At 39.6% G+C, this 27074-nt stretch overlaps 1 protein-coding gene across 2 annotated transcripts in view; it reads left to right on the top strand.

Annotated features, from left to right (window-relative positions):
- LOC113165367 (INSC spindle orientation adaptor protein) overlaps positions 1–23405 on the top strand; it is a 38986-nt gene extending 15581 nt beyond the window's left edge. For both annotated transcript variants that reach the window (XM_026364788.1, XM_026364789.1), the window contains exons 3-13: positions 9238–9604; positions 9907–9959; positions 10049–10172; positions 10433–10546; positions 14801–14926; positions 18530–18701; positions 19321–19499; positions 19642–19708; positions 20322–20477; positions 21374–21450; positions 22441–23405. In XM_026364788.1, coding sequence (XP_026220573.1) covers positions 9238–9604; positions 9907–9959; positions 10049–10172; positions 10433–10546; positions 14801–14926; positions 18530–18701; positions 19321–19499; positions 19642–19708; positions 20322–20477; positions 21374–21450; positions 22441–22569 — 1564 coding nt within the window. In that variant the 3' untranslated portion in view covers positions 22570–23405. The remainder of the gene's footprint in view (positions 1–9237; positions 9605–9906; positions 9960–10048; positions 10173–10432; positions 10547–14800; positions 14927–18529; positions 18702–19320; positions 19500–19641; positions 19709–20321; positions 20478–21373; positions 21451–22440) is intronic.
- Positions 23406–27074: the final 3669 nt, after the last annotated feature.

Genomic DNA, 27074 nt, shown 5'->3' with positions numbered 1-27074 from the left:
GAAAAATACACCCACATATTTTCACTTATTATGACAGGTTAGTTTCAGAAATAAAAGATGTCCCATCCTAAACCAACATGCAAAATAACTGACAGGAGACAGTAGTGAGATGTCAAGCGTATGCACACATTCCTACAGTCCTGAGAAGAGCTCTAATGTGGCACAATAGATTAAATATAAACTTAAACTGTTTTCACTGGGACTATTTTTTGGTAAAAAGTAGTTCCAAACAGCCTCATACAGTGTGTGGGCTGCTCATGTTAATATCAAAGCTGTTGGTGAAGAGTTAGGACTTCATAACCCTCAATACACACACACATCACATACATGTAAAAGCACAACAACAAACAAACCCAAACAACATACTGACAATAACCATGATAATAACCATGATAGAAAGAAATAACCCTCCCCCCAAAAATGCAGTGTACCTTGGCCCCTATCTCCTTCTGATAATGAACTGTAATGGCGGCCCCGGTGTGAGAGATGCTGGTATCATGGCAGCTCTTGTAGGAGAAGGGAATTAGGTTTACAGTGGTGACAAGGTCTAGTTTCATCGTCGTCATGTTGGTTGTGAGTAGATGATTCTGTTGTATACCACTACTATGTTTGTTAACAGATTTGGCTGCTGTGAGGAAAGGAGTGATTCATGAGCTCATGAAGGCGATGCACTCAGACACGCATATAAACATGTTTACGTTAGAGTCAGAAGTACTCTCACTTCTTTGTTTTGTGCACTGTTGAACTAATTATCTAACCTGCCAACGGTAAAGCTGCAAATATAAAAAACCCAAATTGCTTTTTACATTCAAGACATTCACTGTGTATATATTACATTAAACTAATAACTTGTTCAGAATCCAATTTCTTTGCTTAAATGACAATGAACTATGGTTAGACCATGCATCACTGAAGTGCCTTCCTTGCACAGCTGAATTCAGCTGAAGCCACGGGTTGCATGCCAAAACCTGATCGACACCAGTGCCGGTTTGTGCCTAATGGATGTGGTCTCTGCACCTGTTCAGTTCACCTCACAAATGCATCTTATAGAGTCTGAATGACTGGCAAACAACAACGACTGGTTATCACAACATCTGTGTTGTACGTAGTTTGGCAGCACTAAATCCAAACATAATATTTAATGTACTGACCTTGTCAAATCACGCAGTTTGTGGACAGAAAATGTGGACATTTCTTTTAATTTCTACTTTTTTTTGATTTGCCATAACAATTGTCATGCTGACAGAGGCAACTCACATAAAATACTAGTACATGATTCATAAGGGGCAAACTCCATCTACCAGTAGGTTATAATTAAGTGCCCTCTAGTGACTGTAATAATGATGACAGGAGTGAAAGCCACAGTCCGTGACTTTGTAGAAAGAGCTACAGACTTTGTGAAGAAAGGAGTGGTGAATGAGTGGGATAATAAAATGCAGCACTTACAAATGGCAGAGACATGATTGTTCCCTGTTTCAAATTCATGCATAGTTATTTAAACTCAAGTCGCAACGACAGGTCCAGTTTGCAATAATGACTAACTACTACCCAGGAGACAAGCAATAAGGACCCTACTAACAGATATGGGCCCAATGACAAACTGATAACAGCCATTAAAAGGGGTAATACTGTAACATATATTTTTATATGTGCACAGTAACCGTGTGTTCTTATTAGTACAGAATACTGCTGTACTACACCATGAAACCCACTGGATTTTCGCAAATGCTATGTCGCTTTGCACGCCTGCGATGTGCACTAGGGTCAAGGTGGACAATTTGTGTCTATGCTGACTGTTTAAACTGTAAACTGGATGCACAGTTATGTGATTGTGAACCTTTTGTGAGGCTGGATGTGCTGGTTCTGTTTTCAGATACTGCCCCAATATCCAGCAGGATGCATCTTTTTGTGCTCTGGTTTTTGGTTGTACAAAGAACGACTCCACCTGTCTTTGTTTGTGCGCAACACTCTTACTCTCTACCTTTTTTTATATATACACACAGGTATTGTTGTATGTTGCTCATTTATCTAATAACATTACGTAAACGGTTTAGGTTCATGTGCATGTACAGTGTACAGTGAATCAGATTTCAATGAAGCTGCTGAGTAGAATTACGTCCTCCTTCATATTCGCCTTGGGAAATATTTACCAGCTGATGTTTGTTTAGAGTTGTTGGTTCAACATTGCCAAACTAATATATGGGTCTTAGTGAAGGTTCAGGACCAACAAATTAGAAGCAGTCCATAGGAGCAGGTGCAAAAGGTCAAATCCTTGGTGACCATGCAAACACATTCACTCTACCACACACATACACAGGACCTGAAAACATTTATCCACAATTGGATTCTACATTTTAGTGTGTTTCAGCACTGTCTGCACAGAAAAGGCACAGTTTTAAACCAAAAGTCCTGAGAGGTCTGTCAGACAGATGTTGTGCAAAATTAAATAAATAAATACAATTCACATACCAAACAAAAAGTGAAGCACAAACAGAGCAGCACTGTTTCCACATTGTAAAGAGTCACGAAAGGTTAAAAGGGAAGGCTGGTCTTTTTAATAGTTTACTTAGTTTCACATTTTCATTCATTTGTTTTTATGTTTTAGGGTAAAAGAAAACTCATCCAAAACCCATTACAGTACATGTCTTTAAGCATTTGTGGCTATCGACCTTTAAATAAACTATTTCTTTGGAAATAAACAAGACAAAACTCTTATCGCACACTTGTGATTTACAGTATATATTTGTGGTGAAACTCCTAAGTGCCAGATGTTTATTCCTCTTTTTAAATGTGAACAGCCTTTTCATCAGCTGCTGTGGTTGAGAAAATTGTAGTTGCTGATAATGAATTTGAATATATATCTTCTGACAGTGCTGTGTTTACAAATGCTTGCACGGCATCACCAAAGATGCAAAATGAATGCACTTGGATATCAAATCAGTAGAGCTCTCACGATACATATTACATAGGCAACCACACACACACACACACACACACACACACACACACACACACACACACACACACACACACACACAAATCCTTCATCTCTTCCTTGCTTTTGTCTCTCATATACACAGTCGAACATAAATCCTACTGTTGCTGCAAGTTGCAGTCAAATGACTGAATTGTATTACAATAAATTGCAAACACAGATGGAACTCATGCATGCACTCCACTAACAAACATCTCCATAACAGAACCAACGCTTTACTCATAATTAGAGTGTCTGGACACCTCAGACCTCAGATTATAAATGTGAAAGAGGCTCACGAGTTATAATTGCTAAGGCAGGTTAACTGGGTTTCACAGCAGTCATTTGGTCTGTTCACGTGTATTCTTTTTATGTTGCAGCTCTCCGCTTGCAACCCATGGAGGAATGTTGGAAAAGCTGCATACATGTGGGTTGGCTGAGACTGAAAAAGAGGGAGGAAGTAAAGTGAGAGAGTCAGCTGGAGATGGTTTGACAAACAGATAAGGAGTCAGTTAAATACTGTGCACATATGCCAGCAATAGTTGTATTTTATGCTTATGATGCATGTAACCAGGCGTCTGTTAGGGTGGGAGTGTGACTCAGAGACGACAGAGAATTCAGTTAGAGTTGAATAAATTGAGACAAAGAGACAGAGAACGAGAGAGGAAAAGACTCAGACTGGGCTGGGTTAGGTGAATCTGGTCTTGGCTGCACATTAGAGGCTAAAAACATCTGGAAGTCAGATGTCTGCTCCTGTTGCCAGATTCAACTGTACCAGTCAGGGGCCACAATATCCCTTACCATGCGCTACTTTGGGAGGAGCTCAGACTTGACCTTGGCCAAGAAAACCAAGGAGTGACTTGCACATTTGAAAGTACTGTTAGCCATATGCTTTTACCATTTTCTTAGGTCATCTGTCACTGCTTAACACAGTGAGGCAGCTTCATATAAAGAAACCTCCGAGATATTTTTAATGGACCTCTAGCCTAGTGTTCTGTTTGTGATCAAAAGAGGAATGCCTTAACATCCTATTTGGTCTCTTTGTATATATGCATCCATATTTAATTATTTCTAGGACAAGGGTGTCCTTGTTTCCTCCTTCAGTCGAAGCCAAAGCCACAATGATCTGGTCTTCAAAAACATGCAGTGCATTTTGCCCACATTTCCATTCACTCTGCCCCGCCGGCCTGTGGTTGTGTTGTGGTATTTAAGAAAGATTTCCATTTGTTCTTTGTGACGTCGGGCGTCAGACTGTGATATTCATGCAAACCAGACACTGGGCAACAGCGAAGAACTTCTTCCTGCTTGTATTGTGCTAAATGACTTCCATATCAGAATACTCAGACCTGAATGTGGAGAAATACACAATAACATGATCTAACACATGTTGCTGTATTTCTTTTCCAAACAAGCTGCTTAGTTTGCCAGATATTCAGCAAGCAGACAGTGGACAGATGTTTTAAAGCATTTGGTGGGGGATTTTTTCCAGTATCCCTCACTGTACTGTAGCATGGGTGCATAAATTTGTGTCATGGATAGAATCACACTGGAGAAACTGCAAATCTCTCATCTAATTAAAAAACTTTTGGTTCTGTGGATGAAAGACAACAGCGCAGTCTGGACTGGTGAACACAGCACATCATCATTGACTAAATCCTACAGTACGTCACAAAAAAATGTGTATTTTGTTTTATTGTCATTTGTGCTTTTGTATGATTCTTTAATGTCTGGTTTTCTGGTTATTCTAAGCATCCCTCTGCACACAGCACTGCCTACAGCACTCTGAACAGCAAGCTTCTTTAGCAATGACCTTTTGTGGGTCACCCTCCTTGTGGACCGTGTCAATGACTGTCTTTTGGACAACTGTCAAGTCAGCAGTCTTCCCTATGATTGTGTAGCCTCCTGAACCAGACTGAGGGAACATTTAAAGGCTCAGGAAACCTTTGCAGGTGTTTTGAGTTAATAAGCTGATGACAGTGTGACAGCATGTCATTAAACCAGGCTGAGCCACACATCTACACTTTAATTTAAAACATCGGTGGGTGCTACAGAACCTGTGCTCGTGATGTGTGAAGTGTTGTACATAATACCTAAATCACTTGAAGCTCAGCAATGAGCAACCACCCCTGAAGAACAAATGAGTTCCTGCTGTGTAGTAACTACCATACATGAGTGACAACAGGTGCTGTGCTGCTTGGTTTCAGACCTGCCGTCTGCTGCACACTAACTAGCAAGTTGAAAACCCCTGTGTTCGCTGAGACAGTTTGCATTGTCATCTATGGTAATTATCTTCATAATGTGATCAGTAATTTACGTATAGATAGCAGACACATAAAGATGAATTCTTACAGTGTGTACAGTTGCTAGTAGTTTTGATTTACAATTACTCCACACGGTTTGCTTTCACTTCTAAATCTAACTCCATTGCATTCTGTTGCTTTTGTCACTACACAGCATTCTTTGTATTTGCATGTTCCAGTCCTTAGCCCTACCTTTGTCCATAACAACTTCAAGTGTAACTCCGGCCTACCTCTGTCCCACCGTGACCTCAAACTCAACCTCAAAGCCAACTCTGAAACCTACAAATATGTGAAGTACAAAGATGCACACACACAGAACACACACAGACTGACTGTAGGGACAAACCTGCCCTTCATAAATCCGGAGTTTGCTCAGGAATAGACCGGGGGCTCAACAGTCAGAGCAAAAACCTCTCAGTGACTCATCCAGGAGAACAACTCAGTGTGCCTCAAGTATACGAAAAGTTAAAGAGTGAATCATCTAAAAGCTGAAGTTATCATTTTCACAGAATGTGTTACAGGAATAGGGAGTTCACTGTGACACCAAATCAGCGCACCAACTTGTTCTCTTACATAAATCTAAAGAGGATCCGACTCTTTTTGATGCCGGTCAGATTTCTGTCTTTCCTACTTTCCTGTACAGAAGTTATGTAACTCATCCTGTTGATTTTTCTTCTGCAAATTCAGAAGTGTTTTCTGCTCATGTTACGTTTGCTATAGTCTACACTGCAACCTCCTTTAGTGTTCTAGATTATTCTGTGGATAAATTAAACCCAAATATAATTTGTTAGTTCTGTACACTGCTCAAAACTAGTGAGACTCAAAGCTGTTGTTTAGCATCAAGTTTAATTGACGGCTGTGTGGGATCAAAAAGTTTATTGTTAATTATATAAAGAAAAGACAAAATGACATGATAATTCAGCACTGATCAGGTGAGCAGTACCAATATTGTAAGTTCATGGCCGCCCCATATGAACACTAAAGTACAGTCTGGCATCACTGTGTAGCATCATGGGAATGATGGCAGCTGCATGTCAGACATGTTGTCATAATAAAAATGATAATAATGAAATACATTATTGATCCCCTTGGGGAAATAAAATTAATGACAACAATTGTAAATGCTCAGTCGTGGAAATGTCACTTTTTGGTTAAGTTTAGGCACAAAAATAAATTGGTTAAGGTCAGGCTCAAACATTTAGCCGACTGGATGTTTAAGTCCAATTGCCATGACTCAACATAGAGATAACATCAACTGGATGACGGAGTATCAGTTTCTGCCACAACACACAAAGTCTAAACTAGACTTAAATTTGTCTCCTGTGGGACAGTCCTGCAGGTTGCTGACCCGTCCAACCACCTCGTCCTGCTTCCTACCTGAACTTTTGACTTAATAAAGCACTTCATAGCTCTAGGAGTCAAATATTGATGCACCTGGTCGTTATTGTAGTTGCCTTACATCACTCTGCATTTTACAGCAACTTCAATATTATGAGATGCAAGAGGTACATTCAGTGTTGTTATGACACTGGACAACGCAGCATCATCTGCCCTGGGAATGAGAATGGGCAGGCTATCTAAAAAATTTCGAACCCCTTTTAATCTGTTAAACAACTCCAAACCTCAGAAGTTTAAATTTCCCTCCTGTAAGACTGTCAAAGCTAGTTAAACTAGATAAATACAGAGAGAACATCAATATCGACCACAGCTAGAGAAACTGATAGACTTCCAAGTCTGTTGCATAAACAAGTTTAAACTTTGCTGTGGCATTAAAATAAACAGACTATCTCTATTAACCAGCTCTCGTCTCTGCTGCTGCCACCGTCCCTCCGTTTACTGACAGCCTCCAGCAGATAAAAAAGGCTTGGTGCTTCATCTCCGCAGGATCCCTGTCTGGGATAATAGAGCCGCTGTCGCATGACCCTCTCTTGGCCTCGCATGTAAATATTTGTCATTCCCTGCCAGCTGAAGTGCGGCGCTTTCCTTCCTTTGGAAAACAAACCTATTATTATCATCTTTTTTTTCCCCCTCAGTGAGGGGAATGTTTTGTGGGTTGTTGTGTGTGTAAATCAAGATGGGTTCATTCTTATGTGTTGCTGTTATATAACTGTAAAAAATGGTTTGTAATGGCCACATCGGGGCTGATGTGAAGGGATTCTGCATCTAGCTGCACATTTTTACCTTTCATTTCTCAGAGTCAGGATGGTGCTTTTAGAAGTATTACTTTGGTTTTCAATAATTAATAAATTAAATTAAATAAATTAAATTAAATAATTAAAATCTTTTCCTCAACTGTGGCAGTGATGCAGGTCTTAGTGACTCATTTTACTCCCTTAGTTTGAATCATTGTGTGATTCATTTCTCAGAACTCGAGAAGTTTACTCAAATGAAGGAAAAAATCACTAAGCAGGGTTCCCTAGAATTGAATTTGCAAAGAACATTTTAGCAAAATTGCTTAGCTGTTTAATCTCCTAGAGTTTTATCATCAGTCATCAAGTAGAAGTCCCAACAATCACTATGAAGGCAATAACCCCAAAAAGCTTCATATTTATGATTACTACACTGTGTAACATGGCAGTTAATTATTCTAGTCTCTATTTACAGCTAATTACTTCATTCTCTCTCCAAATTGATGGAGATTTATGTACTGGGAGAGTTTTTACCAGTAAACATACTTTGTAAGCTGCAGAGATGACTAATGACTGGATGTACAATTGTATATATATATGCCCAGCATGCACATTTGAGTTTGTGACCGTGTGTTTCAATTCTTAGTATTTCTGGTCTTTTTCATAGAGTGCATGATTCTGGGGAAAATGTGTTGCAAACATTATTTATTTGAAGCAAATAAGTCAAGCAAAATGGCCAGTGACATCTCTTTTTAAAATAGTTTTCAGTTTACATGCAGTATAGAAGCAGGCAGAGTTTACTGTACGTTGGCGTGTTCACAGGTCAGCTGAGTTGATCTGCTTCATCCTTTCATTAACCCATGTTCTGACCTTAACAAAGCTCCACTTCAGTTTGCTTTAGTAAACAGCTGCCCTCTGTAGGTTTGATAGTGGATTTGATATAATTGGAGTTGTGGCTTTGTAAAGATTCAGTTCCATTAAATCAGCTTTGGCTAATAAATGAAACCCAATAATAATGACATAGTGACTGTTATTATGAGGGTGTACACACACACACACACACACACACACACACACACACACACACACACACACACACACACACATCTATAGAACAAATCAACCAATATTCAATAGTGCAATATTCCAACTCTCCAGTGAGCTACCATTTCCCACAAAATGCAAATAATTCCCAGAGAGCCAAGAGGAAAATATCAAGCTTCATTAGAGACCATTTCCCATGTGTGGACTCTAAGCAGAGGTGGTTGTTGTAGCCATCGATTCATCCACTTTCAGGGAGCTTTGACTCACTGGGTGCAGGACTCTGGTTTGCCCCCTTAAGCCTGCGTTCATTAGGGTCAGCGCCAGGAGAGATTGAGGTGGGGAGAAGTGTTTGCTCGGTGCAATCTATTGTTAAACCTGTCTGTGACCTGAAGGGAAATGATGAGAGTAAAATAAGAAGCGTGGAAACTGGTGCTTACTGGTGGATAATTAACCATGAACACACTTCATTAATTTTAGAAATGCTAGTTTACAGTGGTTACATTTTATAATTTGTCGTTAGTGGGCTCATATAATCCTTTTATATTAAAGTATTACATATACAGAGGTCAGCTCCAAAAAAGGTTTTTTGGAACTCACATAAAATTATACCAAAAATATACCTAATATAAAGAGAGGACAAGGTTGGCCAAGTTAACGGCATGTCATTGTGCACCACCTTAATTTTCTACTGTAGGAGGCACAGGGGGCTCTTCTGCTATTCAAATATTGTGGCACTAGTTTGTTCTGACTATAATATATTTATATTTTTTGTGTTAACTCTTTCCCACAGCACCCGTATGCAGTCTCTTCAGGTCGACTCAGTCCAGCGTTGGATGGAAGATCTTCGTCACATGACGGAAGTGGAGTGTATGTGTGTCCTCCAGGCCAAACCTATTGGGGTGGAGGAGGACTCCCAGCAGGGAGAGTTGATCGTGGCGTCCGGGGTTAGTGCTGGGGACCATGTGGCCAGGAACAACCTGCAGACGCTCCTCCGCCGTGCGCTGGTGGTCAGCACGGAGCTCGGCAAGATGTTCCAGCGGCTGGAGAAGGGGCGCTGGCAGAGGGTCCACAGCACGGCTGTGAGGGCAAACTGCCACGTTCGCTCACTTGTGCATGAATACAGCATCACCCGAAGCACCCCACCAGAGATGCAGAAGGTGATGGTGGATACATTTTTAAATCACGCACTTCCTGATTGACCAATTAAAATACACAGCCATCCAAAAAAAAGTCACACACTCTAATATTTGGTTTGACTGCGTTTAGCTTTGATCATGGCACACATTCTCTGTGGCATCGCTTCGATAAGCTTCTGTAATGTCTCAACACTTATTCCTGTCCAAGATAGGATTCTCCAAAACATTAGGACTTCACATACACACATTCATACCTATAGGATGTCATTTTTTAAATCCATTTGTTCTTCCTCTTTGTTTCCTCTCTGCCAAATTTACTGCAGTATGAAAAGTCTCTTCTGGAAAAGTGCATGGAGCTGACAAATATTACAGAGAGGTAAAAATCTACAAAGCAAATTCACAATCAAAGGAATAATTACTTAAGTGGAACTTGTTAGTAAATGTCCTATTAAACCTCTCCCACAGGTGTCTTCACACTGATGATGAATTCTTCCTAAAATCCATGAGGGAGGCCATCCACGAGATCCTCACAGATGTCAGCGATTCCTTCAGCAACATGATTGACATGGCCTTAGCCAATGAGATCCGGGTATGTAACTGAGCCGAGTGAGGACATTTTTAGGCATTTGGTTTCTTTTGTTTCTCAGGTATGAATGTGTGTAGCTGCACGAATGTGATCACATGTGTATCAGTACATTTAATATCATGGGTTGAGTATTATGTGGTAGTATTATTATTATTGTTATTAACAGTAAGAATTAAACAAAAATTCTACACTGACCTCAGCTTTATTGTGTTTTGCATTTCTAGTTTCATGGAAAAAGTACTCAAGGTTTATCCTTCTTGCAGGTCCTGATCAAACAGATTGAGTCGTCGGACAGTGTTCATACGATCAGCAGTGCCATTAGCAACCTGCTGTCCCTCACACAGGATGGACCTCAGCTTTGCAGCATCATTGCCAAGGTATTGTCGACATACTAGTAATCAGCCACAACAGTAATATCACTTGTACGTGCATTGATTTGGGTGGAGAGTCTGAAAAACTCCTGTTGGAAATGAACCTTTCTGGTTGGAGAGTCTGACAAATCATCAGTTTGATATATTTTGAGCTTTTTTGATACCACACCTCCCCTCTTTGATTCTTTCTAGACACACCCCTGTTATAATGAGCTCCACCTTTTTCCATTGTTCATAAGTGCAGACCAGCAGACCTGCAGCTATCTCTTTATGCATGCCTCTAAAAAGCTATTTCACTGTGAGATAAGACAAAACTGACCAGACAGAGAGTCTGAATTGGCCATTAGTTAGTCTGCCGCTTCCAGGATACACTTGATAAGACTCTTCCTGATGCCCCCCCCCCCACACACACACACTGATCAATTGTGTCAGTGTCCATTAGGATTAAGCACTGATCACAAATGCAGGTTGCTCAGGCATCTTTATTTTTCTCCTCTACCCGTCTCAGAGAGATGGCTTAGGGAAACCTACCTGCCAAAGGCTGCTAATGAATACCCAATACAATATGTTGTACACCTGCCATCTGAAGTAATTCCTGCAGTCTGGTTTCTACAAACCCTTTACAGTAATGCATATCATCTCTCTGAGCTCCTCACTCATTATCATTTTCTGCGGCTTTGTAACTTTCTTTGTGCACTTCAGTGACAATTAGCCATTTGAATACTCGGGTGGAGACCTGACATTTCTGCCCCCTCCCTCTCTTTAGCAGTGTTGCTGTTGACAGACTGTTTTTAGTGACTGATGTGCTGTGTAAGAAGAGGATGAGGGTGGAAGAATAAACGTGCGGCAGTGAAGCAGCATAATGAATAGAGATGAGTCATTGTGTTTATATCCAGACTGGGCTTTGTGGATTTTATCATGTAGTGTTATTATGCTGCTTTCATTCTGCTGGAAGCACCAGATGGGTGGAGTGTAACAACATTTTACAGAACAATTGATTATAGACCGTTTAAGGCAGTGGCAGCTCCTTAGGGAAATTGAGAGAACTGTGTGATAACTGGATATTAACTTGTAGTTTACCGTATCAACTTGGGTGATGACAACAGCAGATTGTTTTTACTCAGTTTGCCCATTTGTTCCTAATACATCAATGTTTATGTCAGGGCTGTTGTCATGTGCCATAAAGTCATCACCTGGGTTTTGTAGAATAATTATAATGTTATCACTTTTTTTACACTCAAAGCTGCACTTAATTTACTTTTTGAAACTTGAGGCTGAACCAAGCTATAAACATGACATCTAGTTTACACAAATTTAACTGTATAGAGTCAGGGAATAAATTAAATGCATTAAAAACAACTTTATCCATTTTGTTTGTGTGACATAATAAAAAGGGCACCATAGAAGATTTATGCATGTTGCATGTTATTCTTATGTACCTCACACATGTGCTTTAGACCACATTTTTAAATTGCCAGCTTATTACACTCTCAATCACACAATCGTGACTCATTCGTATTGACTGAAGGAATTGCATTCATCTGGTATACCAAGCAGGTGCAAGTCATACAAATACTAAAACACCATCAAGTCTGCCTTTATCTGGTGACCCGCTCATAATAACAAAACAAAAAAGAAATTTGTGTGGCACATATTGCATATTTAAAAAGTCTTTCAATATTTCTTTATTTATTCATCACAGCAAATCAAGCCTCTTTTCTGTCCTTTATTATTGCAGAGATGAAGTGATAGACAAACATTATGATTCTCATTTTCACTTGATCTTTTGGACTCTGGGAGGGAACAGATGCGCTATTAAATACTATGAGAACAGGCAAACTCCACACGGAACCACAAGAAGCGGGGTAGGAAAATTGTTATATAAGCTGACCACCTCATAAATTAAACAGCAGCTGAAGTATTAGAGAGTGATTGTGTCATGATGTACAAGCGAGTTCGCTGTCTCAGTGTTTACCTAGTGTCTTGATGGATACGCATCTGAATGTGTCCATGTTGGCAGACTGCTCATATCAGCACCCCTGCTCTTTAGATTGCAGGGTGTGTGAGAGTGTGACATGGCAGCAACTCTGACCTGGTGAGAGTCAATGTGTCATCAAACATATGTGGCTACAGCGGGCACAGACATTTAGAGATAATACACAAGATAAAGAAAGAACTGTGCATTATGGTTTAACTTAAGACTATCTTTAACCCAGTGAGATTTTTTATTTATTCACCATTTTCTTTGTGCAAATCAACTAATAAACTGCACTCAGGAAAATGCAGGCTTTGTGTCCAACAGTCAGAGTACATGTCAGAAAACTGTGAGATGGAAAGAAATTCATATTCATGTGAAATTGCTTCACATGCAAACACACGCGTAGAGAGGCATTTTTAGCATTTTGTAGTCAAGGTTCACATGGTGCTGATGGCACAGCAAGTAAAAGCATGGGTGTGAGAATAAATGTGTTCAATGGGCTTTGTTTAAGTAATGAAGGTGAAATCAGTGGAAACAACAAAACTGCTAGTAGTTTGCAGGGGAAGAGAAAAAAATAACTGATAAGCTCAACAGTCTGTGAAAAGGAAAAGCAGGAGATGATCTCTAAATAGAAAACACACAGAAAGGCTCTGTCACTACAAATTCTAGCTGTTTTCTCATATGAACTCAGGACATTGTCTGGAGTAGCAGGTCCACACATTGTTCAGAGCTTTCACACATGGACAGTAGCACAAAACAGAAGATTAAGCCCTGTCTCCCAAAAATTAAGTTTCTACACAACTAAAGTGCAATGACAAATTCGTTTTTGTGGTTCTGGACAGACAGACGTTGCTCATTGAGGTCTGCAGAGATATTTAATAAGTGCAGAAATGTCCTAATTCTAAACAAATGTAAATGCAAAGGCGCCATTGTTGTAATTCTGCAGTATTAACCAAATTAAACTGTAAAAACTGTCAAATCACATAAAAAAACAAAGTATGACCAAATAACAATACACAAGCAAAGAACTAAGGCATGAAAGTACATTAGACTACTTGTAGGTTCTCCACTCTGAACATTAGTGAAAACAACATTTGCATCATAGGAAAACAACAGGATCAACAGCCTCTTCATCAGCACCCAAACACAGCTTGAATCTGCCTGTGAGCCTTTCTGGAGCTTCAAAAGCTTTGCTGAAAACACAGCGCTGACAGTTATTTCAGGTATGGTGGACCAATATTGTGTAGGTGGTGAACAGGGAGGAGCGGTCAGGCTGGAGGGCAGAATGATTAGCCACTCCAAGCCCTGGCGGCGTGGCCTTAGCTGCATATGAGACATGCCAGCTCAATATAATGGCCTTATTAGGATAATGGTGGTCGTTACAGGCTTCGTCTTCCTCCAGGTAATTCTGTCTATCTGCACGGTGAATAGAATTCGATACCTGCAAGTGTTTTTTGTCAGAGGGGTGGTGTTGTGTAGACATGGAGTCAATACAGAAGCTATTTTTGTTTGTTTACTCCAAGCATAACCCGACAGAAAACATTCAGCCGTCATAACCAGCAAATCATATTTTTCTACAGTTTTCAGTCTTTAGTATTTTGCTATTCATGAAATATGTATATTTTGGATGTTGTCACGATAAATTGTGGGAGCCATTTCATAGGTTCTTTGGTTGTAAGCTCACTGAATAAATGTGGCTAAACCCAGAATGTTGCTATTGGCTGACAACTGCAAATCTGCCCAGACTTAAAACTGCAGGACCTCTTGGCTCTCACTGCAGCCTCGCACACAGCAATTTGATCCATCATTTCACACAATCACGCATGCTTCAAGACAAGAGACGATTATGATATATGGTGTATAATTTGTTGGCATGAATAATGTCAGGCCTGCGAAAGTCCCAAAACAGCTGTGCTCTCATGAACGTTATTTTCCCAACTTAACCACCTTTTTGTTCTGCACTGAATGATGGTGTGGAAACTGTACAGAAACTGATTAAAGAAAACATATATCACTGGATAAAGAAATGTTAATATGAGAATGCAGATTAGGGACCTTATTATGTGGTGTTGAAGGTCATATTTAATTATAATTTAAGCATTCTGCTATGCAGTCACACTCTTACTGTTGTATAGATGAACTTTGAGGACCTAAATATTTACATGTAGTCTTTTGGCACACTAGGGGATTCAAACCCCATCTCCTGCACAGAGAACAGTGATTTTACCACTACACAATCCAGCTGCTAACTAATATTAAAGTGACTTTCTCTTTTTGCACAGGAAGGAGCTGTGGTGGCCCTGTTTAAGATATGCAGGCAGGATCGATTCAGAGACCTGTATGCTCATGCTCTGAGAACTGTGGCCTCCATCTGCTGCGTGGAGGAGGGCATTAACCAACTGGACAAGGTAAATCTCTCTCTGGCCAAAATATCCTCACTTAGCAAAAATGTCATCACTCTCAGGGTTTAAACCTCAAATTGATTCTCACAAAGATAATATGAACAAACTGGACAACTGTATTTACTAAATTGCTGCCATTATGCTCAAAAACTGACTGTTAACTGTGTAAAATAACTACAGTTGGCCTTCAAAACAAATTCTCATCTGTAGTTCATGGCCATAAGTAAAAGAGATGAAGAAATGTAATGGTGAGGGCAGTGGCACATGAGACCAGTGCAGATATTCATGTATTGGAAAATGGACAACTGGATGTGTTTGAGTGAGAGAGAGTAAGAGAGAGAGAGAGGTGGCATTAATCTTGACTAAGTAAGTACAGTACTTCCAGTAAAATACCTTGGCTACCTCCAATCCAGACAGATCATGTTTACACTGATCAGTCGACTGTAGGTCAAACGGGACTTTGTTCGTCATCCCAGCAGTGCAGTATACTCTGTCTAGTTTGCATTCAGTCACGCTCCCATTTCCTACAATATAACTGGGAGGCTGTAGTTTATTTTCACTGGTGAACATGTGCCAACAATGGCAGCAGAAAGAGGCTTGACTGCACAGAAATAAAACCTACAATCACAGAAGGATTCACCAGAAAAACACCAATTGTTTCCACACTGGGCGATGAGGTAATTTTTATTATTACAGGTCATTTTTCTAAGACTTGGTAAACACTATCAAAATATCAAGACATGGCTTTTTATTTTCTGTCTTTATATATTACACTGCACAAACGTTATGGATCACTTAGAAATTTTTATTATTTTCCAAGGAAACACATGTGAAATTAGTCTGAATAGGAAGTATTGCTCTAACAGTGTCAAAAAGCCACCTCCAAAGCACCCCCAGACCATCACGCTACCTCCACCATGTGCTCTTTTTCCCATCTCAGTCTTTTGTTTTCATTGGTCAATCTGAGATACGGCTTTTTCTTGGCGATTCTGCCATGAAGTCCAGCATCCTGAAGTCTTCTTCAGTGTTGATGTGAACACTGGTGTTTGATGTGTACTATTTTGTGCAGCTGCCAGTTGAGAACTGACAATTGCTTGTAATATATATACATATTTTTTCGTGTTGCAGGTGACTGTACCTGCTACAGGGCTTCACTGTAAAGTTCAGCATAGGAGCGGCGAAGGGAGCACTAATTTTAACAGTATCACTGCTTCTGTTTATGTCTCATAATGAATAATTTATGTTACATTAAGCTTCTCTACATTGTTAAGATGCAAAGCTTGACTCTTACAAGTGCTACAACTTTACTGTTAAAACTTTATGTCTGCTACAGTCGAGTTTTCCAGTTTTCTATTTACTTGTGTTTAGGGCAGGTTCAGTCACCTCAGGGCTGGAGAACCATAATTAAACTTTCTAACTGTGTAATTTTAGTCTAGGAGACAGCGGCAAAATAAGCACTATACTATGTTAAGTTAAATGTGTTTTAATGTCTTTGTGGTGACTACATTACACAGAACATACATCTGAGGTCCCATATATGCAGCGAGAAGGTGAAAAATGGAAAGAGGAAGCTAATGAAGGTTCCTTCTTTGTTTGTCATTGTTTGTTCTCTATTGAGAATTCAACCAAAATAAACAACAGACGCACCTGTGTTAAGGAAGTGTTTACAGTAGGACAAATATAACCTGAATCTGGTGAATAATGATGCCACAGCGGTGTCTGTGTTCACATATAGAGCAGCTGGGATGGCATGAATCATCCAAGTGTGAAAACTCTTTAACAGGAACCAGAGTCCGCCCCAGATTAGCAGCTTCGTCCCGAGAGAGAGGCTGTCAGGCAACCGCTCAAAAATGATCGCTCAGGCTTGAGAAACACAACTGTCATTGTTGAAGAGTGATCGAGAAAAGGAGCTGGCATGCACCTGAACTGCTCATTGGTGAATTTGCAGTATGCTTTTTAGTTTTAAACCCAATAGGAACATTAAGTAATCATAACATGGCAAATGAGGAACTGATCATTGAGTAAAGCTCCTTAAGATGTACAGACTTCCATGTTCCAAGCTGCACATGAATACTTACTGCAATAGGGAACCACAATTCAATTTACTCTATCACAAGCAAAAAATGTCATCAAACTTTGTTTGGTTAAAAATGCTCAAAAGTTCTTTGTTGTTGACCCAGAGGATAAACGAGAGACATCCACTGTACGGCAAATGAGGAGTTATAGGAGGGTTTATCCGATTTTAGGGGGAAGGAGGAGGCACGGGTAAGGGTGGAGGGGAAGAGAGACATGGCGGTAGATGAACGGGGAGGTGGTGTGGAGAGTAGATTGTTCCACGTCAGTGGGTCGCATTGGAACAGTGCTGCTGACGTCCACAGAGACAAAAATAGGGAATTGCCCTGTGAAGCTCAGTGCGCTGATGCTCGTCAGCAAATAAGACTGACAGGTGTGTCTGGCTGAGAGCTGCTGGTTTGCCTCGCCCTGGATGTTTGTCTCTGAAGTTTTGTTTTCAGGAGTACAGGCTGGTGTTGACAGAGCATCAAAAACACTCATTAGCTTTTTTCCTAAATAATTAGAATAATGTCTGGAAATGTGAGAAAATCAATAACTGCAACAACAAATACATCAAATTTTAAAGATAATGGATGGTGAATGGATGGATGATAAATGGTTGATTCCCAGACTATGTGGAAGCACTTACGTACATATGCAAACCTTGACAGAAACTACTTCGGACACATGACGAATCAGTAGCTGTAGTTCAATTTGAATGAACTGTGCAACACTACCTCCAAGTGGATAACGGTCTGTTCTATTATTTCTGAAGCTTCTGTACTGAAATACCAAATCACACACATGCACACACACGCACACACAAGCAAACACAGCCACAAAGATGAGATCGATATGATCTCATGCCCCTGGGAAACTTTTCTTTAAATTGAATAGCATGTCCTGCTCTTCTCCAACTCTGAGCCCCTCCTCAGACCTGATGATGCACACACTCTGGGTCAATGCCAGCCGGATATACAAGAGTTTCTCAGCCTGGAGGCCTGGAGGTGGCCATTAAATCGAAGCAGTGTGTTTTAATTGTGATAGCTTTATGGGCAGTGCTGCAAGTATGAGCCAAGCTGACACCAGGGACACTTAACTAACTGTCTGGATAGTCAGTGATGCCGCAGATGTTTTGTTAACCCTGCAGTGACAAGATGAAATGTTAAGTGGGAGTTTAGTTAAGACTCCAGACATTCAGTGAAACGAATTGTGCTCCACTTAAACATATTAATTTTAAAAAGGCTTTAAAAGGCATTAAACCCAATTTGTCTTCTATTGTTTAGAATAAATTAAATCAGTCGTCAGAGACTAAATGCTTTAGCACAAACTGTTCCTGTTAACATGGACACATCCCTCCTACAATTCAACGTTCAGGTCATAGTGTCATGTTCAGTGCTGAGCATACTGTGTAGTGTATTTCCCATGAACAACATATTGTTGTTGTTGTTGTAGACTCTACTGTATTTTTCATGACTTGATCAGGTCCAACTGGTTATATACCTATGTAATACACGTTATGGTAAATTAATATTGTATATGTATTAAAATGTGTAGGTGGATGGGATCCTGTGCCTGGCAGATATCTTGACTGATGATAGCAGTGCGGAAGCAGCCCGGGCTGAGGCAGCAGCGGTCGTGGCTCAGATCACCTCTCCTCACCACACGTCCACGCAGCACCTCGCCAGCTTCCTGGAGAGCATGCACGACATCGTCACCGCACTCATCAGTGAGTGGACGTTACACCTATAACCTCTGACCTCTAACTTATAGCTGTTCCAGTTTGTTAAAAAACAACAACAACTACCTTTCTCTATAGAACATTAAAAATATAAACTTGCTTTTGTTTAAATTTTATTGAACAAAATTTGGATTAGTAGGGCTTCATTTTATTTCACACATTATTTTTTATTATTATTTTATAATAAAGCAAGTTTATTTCATGTATATATACAATACATATTGTTCAATTGCAAAGAAATTGCCCACCTTTACTTATTAAGGTGGCTCAGGTTTAGAGTCAAGCTTGTGATGTAAGGTCACAATTGCCAAGTGCTGGGGCTGGTCATCGACACCACTGTGGTGCAATTGAGCAGACCCTTAACCCCCAGTGTCCAGCAGGTCACACTGTGTTTGTATTTGGCAGCTTCCTGGTGTGAATGTGATCAGGAAACTCCTGCAAAATAGAGGCAGCCTTTCAGTGAAACTACCCAGAAAAAAAAAGTATAAGAAGCTATAAAAAGAAATGTACTGTATGTTGCAGTAGCCAGCGTATTTACTCTCTCCATTATGTGTAATAGTGTTGTGTTGGGACCGCTTGTACTAACTGGGTGATGTTACTCTCTTAGAGTTGTGTGAGAGCGCCTCCTGTGGGGAAGTATTCCTCCTGGCTTCTGCAGCCTTGGCCAACATTACTTTCTTTGACAGCATGGCCTGTGAGATTCTTCTGCAACTTAACGCCATCCACATCCTGCTGCAGGCCTGTAACGACCGCCAAAGAGTGGACACACCCTACTCCAAAGACCAGGTACGAATCCACAGTCAGGTGTTTTCACAGAACATCAATAAACTTCAAGAGACTCTCTCAGTTGTCTACAATTATTATTAAGATATGTGAAGTATATGCACAAAAGTCTTCATGTGCTTTTTCTTAACTGTTTTAATCTCAGGTGGTGACTATCTTGGCAAATCTCTCTGTGTTAGAACAGTGTGCTTCTGAAGTCCTGCAGGAGCAAGGTAGTCTGTTTTTCAACCCTTGTTTTTTATATAGCAATGCTTCATATCATTATTATTTGTTCCTGGCCAAACTGTAACTGGATGTGAGAGACGTCCAACATGAGAAAACATGAGAAAAAAAAAAACAGCGTAATGCTCCTTTAATCCTCAAGATGGCAGCATCAGGTAATTTATGGGAGGCAGCTTGGTGGCGCTTGGTGCTCCTTCCCTTTGCTATGTGCCAGTATCAGTAATACTCTTTACCAATGAAGTTATTGTTTTTAGGACTCTTGAACATTTTGCAGATTTATGTTTGACTTATCAGTGTTACCTACATTGCTGTGTGAGTGTTTAAAAATCCAGTCGCAGGAGTAGCGACAGCTATGTATTTACCTGCAATTTATAACTGAACTGTCTTGACATTACTAAAATAATAAATGATTTGTAAGGCCTCTCTGACTGTGCTGCATTTATCGCTTTCTTTGTTTTCCTGTGTTTCTGGATCTGCAACATTATTTTATCCTAACTAATCTAAATTGTGTTAATTGTTGTGTCTCATTTTTTCTTATTCTTCTGCTTCATTTTGTTCTTTGGTTTTCAACTAATCTGTATTGTTTGTTATGTCTTTTATTAGGAATAGAGCGACTGCTGCTAATGCTGGGAGAAAAGCCGTCCTCGTCCTCTCCATCAGAAGGTGCCGCCTGCGAACGTGTCCAGCAGAAAGCTGCGGTCACACTGGCCCGTCTGAGCAGAGACCCTGATGTAGCCCAAACTGCAATCCAGCTTAAAGGTACAGCAGGATTTCAATGTATTCACTACACTGTAAACATGTCGACAAATACAGCTAAAACAAAATAGGTGCTGAAAAACAAGTTGAAAACAAGCAAAAACAAATAGATCTTATTTTGTAAGAATTAGAATAACTGACCCCAGGCAGAAATGAACTGAGTGAATGCTTGCGCCAGCCTATAGAGGGCTCCCAAACAAGCTAAATGTCTTTAGTTTAGGTTTTGTCTTATGTATTTAACCGTCCTGACAAGTTCATTTTTACAGCTGTCTTCATCCAGACCTTATTTATTTGTTAATGCAAATATAAAGAAAGAAAATACATAGATTAAATAGAAAGAAAAACAAGTATAAAATATGAAACTGAAACTTTGTGAGGACCCTTTTCTGGAGCTAGAATTCAATTTATTTGGCTAGCAAATATATTTTCACACTTAGATTGCAGAACTGAGTCTTGATGATCTCTATTTGTAAGTAGACGCATTATAATTACACTCGACATCATGTTAAAGCTTGATTATTTATTTACTTTAAAGGTCAAAGACATAGAAGTAGCAAAACATCTGCTTTAATATGCAAATGTATTGTTTGAGCTGTACAGCCACCTCCCTTCATCTCATGGGAAAGCAGCTCTCTATGGAAGTTTTATACAAACGTATTATTTATTAATAGAAATTCACATTTTTATACTCATTAACACAAGTTAGAGATGAAAACTAATGTTTCTGAAGTTGGCGTTTGATGAACACACTAATATTTGTACAAAACAAATGTTGTAACTGAAAACTCTGTGGCATTTTGTGCATGTCATTAATAGATAAAGTACCCGCTGTACACATATGCATCACTATCTCAGAGTGGGACAAGCTAGTAACACAATTTTTCCTCTGTGGTCTTCAGCTGTTCCACGTCTCATTGAACTGTGTCGCTCCCCAACTGAGAGAAATAACAGCGACTCGGTGTTGGTCGCATGCCTGGTAGGTATATGAGTGTGTGTGTGTGTGTGCAGACCCTTACACTTGTAAAATTACTCCACGTCCTGAATACAAATCCTGCACGTCATTTAAACTGCCTGTTTCAGTCTTACGCCTCCAATAGTTGCATTTTCCACTGCACTTGCTCTATAAGCTGTGATGGTGTGACACCACAGGCCTGCACCAAATGATCACCAGCCTAATTACATCCAAAGGCCAGTATCTGAAAACTGAGCATACTGTATATCACAACCTCATTAACACTTGTGGCAGTTGACATGATCTCAAACTTTGCGTGTTTAAATATGTGCATATCATGAATATTATCCCTGCTCATACTTTATCATGCTCTCATTCTTAATACAATAATTAAAACCAGATGTTAAGGTCGATGAGGGGATTTGAAGGGCATAATGGTCAGGAGTTTAATTAGGCAGCCTCAGTGCACTGAGGAATGCCCTCTTCTTCACTGTAACATACTTGTCAGTCTATTCACATTAATGTGATTCTATTTTATGCTTTTAGCCAAGGGTTAACTGTTGCATTTGTAGGTGTTGAATTGATCCTTCAAAGGGTGCTGAGCTTTCACACATCATATCACACATGAGTTGTAATGATAAATGTAAATGTTGGTAGCTCTCCTGCCTGAATAGGTTTGAGACATCATACTTACTACTCAGGCACTTTTGAAATTGTAGGAGATGTGGAGGAAAAATAACATCAGTGCTAGTGAAACAGCTGCTGCTCAAGTTATGACTGACTTTATTTTTTTGTGTGTGTTTTCTCTTAACCTGCAGGCAGATTAGGTTTTATTTAATGAGCTGACCATGTTCAGCTAGTAAAGTTACAATTCTGCCTCCTGAGTTGTCTCTATGTGGCTGCATATTTATTTACATGACTGCAATTTGTGCATTTGCATGCAGATGTACAGCGTGATCTTGATATGTTTATATATATAAATATGTGTGTGTGTGTGTGTGTGTGTGTCCACAGGCTGCCCTGAGGAGGCTGGCAGCAGGGTGTCCAGACAGCATTGAGGCAGCCGACCACCAGCAGCTGATCAAACCGCGGCTAGTCGACTCTTTCCTGCTGTGCTCCAACATGGAGGAGAGCTTTGTGTAATAGCCTGCTCACTGAACTCTGTCAGAACAGAGCTGGACTCATGGACACGATGTGCAGTTTCGTCACAAAGATGGAACTAACGAGCAGCTTCGCTCCAAAACACTGCATTTAACTCCTGACTGGAGGTTTGGATTGTCCCTTCCTGTGTCCTATGAACATTTGGACACTGTGAAACTACATTGTGTCATTGTGAATGGATACAGAAGATGTCTGCATGTAAATGTTAAAGTATGTGATCACAGTAAATGCAACCAATGTGTATGACTTTTATTGTACACGTAGGTGCTACTTTTTGACAAAAGTATGACCTGCTCTGACAAAAAAAAACACCTGCTGCCACTGTGCTTTTTCGTTCCTGACTAAAAACATTGTATATGTAATGGGTGGGTAATAGGTGAAGTGGATAAAGTGATAAAGTGATCAACTAAATTAACTCCACTTCTCACCTGTTCTATTGTTGGTCTGTTAAAAAAAACGCTGCCTTTTTAAAATGTTTTGATGATTTTTTTTAGACCATTTACAACTAAATTATTGCAGGTAGATATCGACAACAATGTGTTTTTATTTTGTTTGTTTTGTGGACACCTTAACTGAAAGAGGAATATTTAAAAGAAAAACGATTGAGGTGTGGTCGATTTGTCCTGGTGTAAAATATATTATTTCCTAAAGTGCATCATATGTAACTTAATTTGCCATGAATTTTAAATATTACAAATATTTGCTACTGGAAGATTGATCTTTGATAATTGTCTTAAATTAGCTAAATAAATATGCTGTTTATTTAAACAGAATTAGCATTAATGTATGCCATGCATGAAATAAATGCAATCATGTAATGTTCAGTGTGTTTCCTTATGGTGAAATACTCTCACATGTATTGCTCTCTTGAGTGTTAACTATGTCGGTACAGTCATATGCTTCAGTGATTCATAGACTAAAACACTACAGAGCCCAAAAAACAGACACCGTAGTGAACACAAGTAGAAAGCATAACACAAAACAAATTTAAAAAAAATTAGAAAAAAAAAGAAACTCAAACTCCAGTTCTGACATCACTTCACCTACTGGTGGAATAAATTTACTCAATATTCTTTGGAGAAACCGTGATTCTTGGAGGAATCCAGTTCAATGCAGTGTGGAAAATGATCTTTAGAACATCCTCAAGTTATCTTCTGTTTGCATGTGATTATAAAAAAGTTGTTTTTAGACAAAATACTTAAAAAACACTGTACATCAGGCAGACTAATTGAACATTTGGTGGAAACCATAAACAGATTTTTGGATGTTTGATAAAGCAAATGTTTTTATTAGTTGTTATTTCTGCTGCTGATGATAATTTTAAAGTAAAACTGAAAGCTTAAAAGAAAACTGCCACCATGCCTCTGCCTTCTTAAGAAAGTGTTCACAGCTTGTTTCTGCTGCTCCCAAGTGGCCAAAATAAAAGAACATTTAGGATGTTGTGCACCAGTCTAAAGACATAGAAGAAAAGATGGCATCAAAATCTTTCTATAGTATTTTCACTATCAAAACTTGAAGTATCTTTGAATAGACCATCATTTACTCTAACTGCAAAACAGACTGCAGTCAACTTCATCTTTTTTGGAAAGCTGCTACACCACTGGTCCAGCAGGCAAACCCCACGTTCAGGGTCCGTGCAGAAAAGGTTCCCGGAGGGCCTGCCTGACCTCCAGCTATCTCTGAGGAACCACACTCACACACCTTGTCTTGTCCTGTCACAAATGCAGGCAAAGGGATGAGAAAAGCCTTTGAATGAGGCTCACAGAGAAGGAGGGAGGTGAAGAGACTAAGAGAAGCTGGGCCCAAAGGTCTACCTGTTGGTCCTCCATGGACCATCAGGTCTTCTAAAAGAAAAATAATAAAAGAAAATTCAGGAGGGACGTTTACTATTTAAGCCTCCAACTTTCCAAAACATGGGGCCTTCTAGGAAGTAATTCCAGTGCATGATGTAGTGTAGCTGTGCATTAGAAAAACTCATCATCAATATGTCGGCTTTTCACACTTTGAGACAATCCATAACTTGATTAATTCTGTTATTGACAACTGCTGGAAAATGGTTCATGATCCCAAGTGTTGCAAAGGTTTTTGTACATTTCCAGCTCATAATTGCGAACAAGTGATGAAATGTGTGACTTATTATCAGGAAAATGTCTCCTTTGTGTTGTCATCTCTTTGATAAAAACAGGATCAGTTCTTTTTTTTTTTTTTATAAGCCTTCCTCTCCTTGGAGAGACAATTGAGGGTCTTCTTGCTTTCTCTGTAGCCTCTTTCTAACCTAAGGGCACATGCTTAGGCTGGACTTGTTTCATTCCAATCCAGTGTTGAGACAATTGAGCTGCTTTGTGTATGCGAGCGTGTGTTGTCCAGCAGACACGTGGGAATGTGTTCAGACGCCTTTGTGATAGAATATGCTCCTGCTTCGCTTTGTTGAGACCCAATGAAATATGTATCGACGCAGAGGAGAACTAAACAGACAGCCTAAAAACACAGGTTTCTTTGATATTGTTTTGGTCCGACCATGATCATGAGACCATGTCTGGTAGAGCTTTTTCTCAGTTTCTAAGTTCTTGAATTTTACTTTCTTACATCTCCATCACCTCCTGTAAGTATGTCAGTGTAATACTTTTTGGTTTCATGCAATTTCCAGTTTGGTGATGATTTCAAGTTGGTGGTTAAATGAAGGTAAATCAACCAACTGGCAAAAATGTTATCTAATCATAACAAAAGCATCTGTGTGAATGCGGGATTCAAATATCAGCACAACCACATTTATTGTGTGAAATGGACGCACAGATTAGATAGGAAATTATATTCATTACTTCTCAGAAAGGGTAAGCTGTGCTACAGAAGTATTTTCACATCACATCCAGTGTTTCAAACCATAAATCACAGACGTTTTTAAGAAAAGGATCTGAGGACTTGTAGTCCACCGCAAGTGAACACTGCTCAGTGATTCTCATGAGACTTTAATATTTTATGTGTCACATCTTATGCATCTGGCTCGGAAAAGTTTCTCTCAGTTGGTCTTTTTATTTCAGAGGGCAAAAAATGATTGAAACGTCTTCTTCCTTTGAAACGGCTTTCAGAAGATGATACGTTAGAGTTTAACTTCGCAAAACTCACAAATTAGTATGAAATAATTTAATCAAACTTAAGAGACACATTCCTTCAGCCAAGAAATTAAAAGTGATGTAAGACTTCACATATTTTCAAGATGCCCACAAAGAACTATGGACCCTTGTTTCCACTTAGTTTACTAAAGAGCTGCTCTTCAAATGCAGTTGATCTACAGTACAGCTCAAGGACGCCATCATCAGATGGGCAAGGTTAGTTTCAAGGATCCTCAAAGAGGAGCATCTGCCTCAAGAGAAAGCATCATAAAGTCTTTCTAAGGTGTGTTAAGAGGCACATTTGTACAGATTTTCTTTTTAATTTGTTTGTTTGTTTGGCTGAGTATGAATATCTTCAATCCAACTTCAGAGAACCATCGGCACAGAGTGCACCGCCTACACACAGATCGTATGAGGTGGTGTTTTTGATTGGGTGGGTTTAATAATTAAGTGTGTGTGTGTGTGCGTGTGTGTTTGGTGTTTTATCGAGGGCAAAACCTTTATCCTCAGGCAAATATATGAACAGGCCCGCAATATGGGTGAGACTTCTCCATGGGATGTCGGCACACCACTGTGTGCCCTAAAAAACAACAATCATCCTCCAACAGATCCACTGTTTAACCGGCATTAGTATCCTAATGTATCACATATAGACCTTCACAGTATAAAAGCACTAATTAGGACTTAGGGTAAGTGCAATCACCTATTGGATAGCCAAGTGAGAGAGTTTACTGATATCTCTGCCTCCCATGTCTTTTAACTGTGAATTATAACCACAACATTGTGTGTAAGTTGATATCAGCACTCAAATTTAACACAAGCATCAACTCAAGGATGAACTGATTAGATCCATGTGGTCAAAGGTTAAGAAACAATGCGCCCTCCCATCTGTCCCATTCTCCCCAAAGCAATATCTCAAAAACACTTGGAGGGAATTTCAACTATCACTTGGTTTCAGTTTGGAAATTAACTGATTAGAATATAGGTCTGGTTTACATCCATACATAGGCATACATCCATGAGGCAGTGTGATATGTAGCCATGGAAGAACCACAGTAACACATTATGAGGTGTGTTGATATATAAAATAATGGACCCAGTGATGTAAACTTCAGTTTTGCGTATGCATTGCTCCTTTCTCTATATAAACATATCTTGAAATATACTATGTAAAATTTATTGAGCCATTTTTTCACATCATGAATTGCACACAGTCAGCTTTTCTTCTGCTCAGTACTTAGCCAGAATCTAGCAGGACATTTTCCTGGAGTGTTTTAGTGTAGCCCACTGCACCATTTGAAATTCAGCATTACTAAATAAATTACTTACAAATAATTACAATACACAATTAAGAGGAAGCATCTACATGCTAATTTG

Source organism: Anabas testudineus, chromosome 6, assembly GCF_900324465.2.
Source record: "Anabas testudineus chromosome 6, fAnaTes1.2, whole genome shotgun sequence".
Taxonomy (NCBI): Eukaryota; Metazoa; Chordata; class Actinopteri; order Anabantiformes; family Anabantidae; genus Anabas; species Anabas testudineus.
Note: the sequence above shows the minus strand (reverse complement) of the source record. Positions and strands in the feature narration are given on the sequence as shown.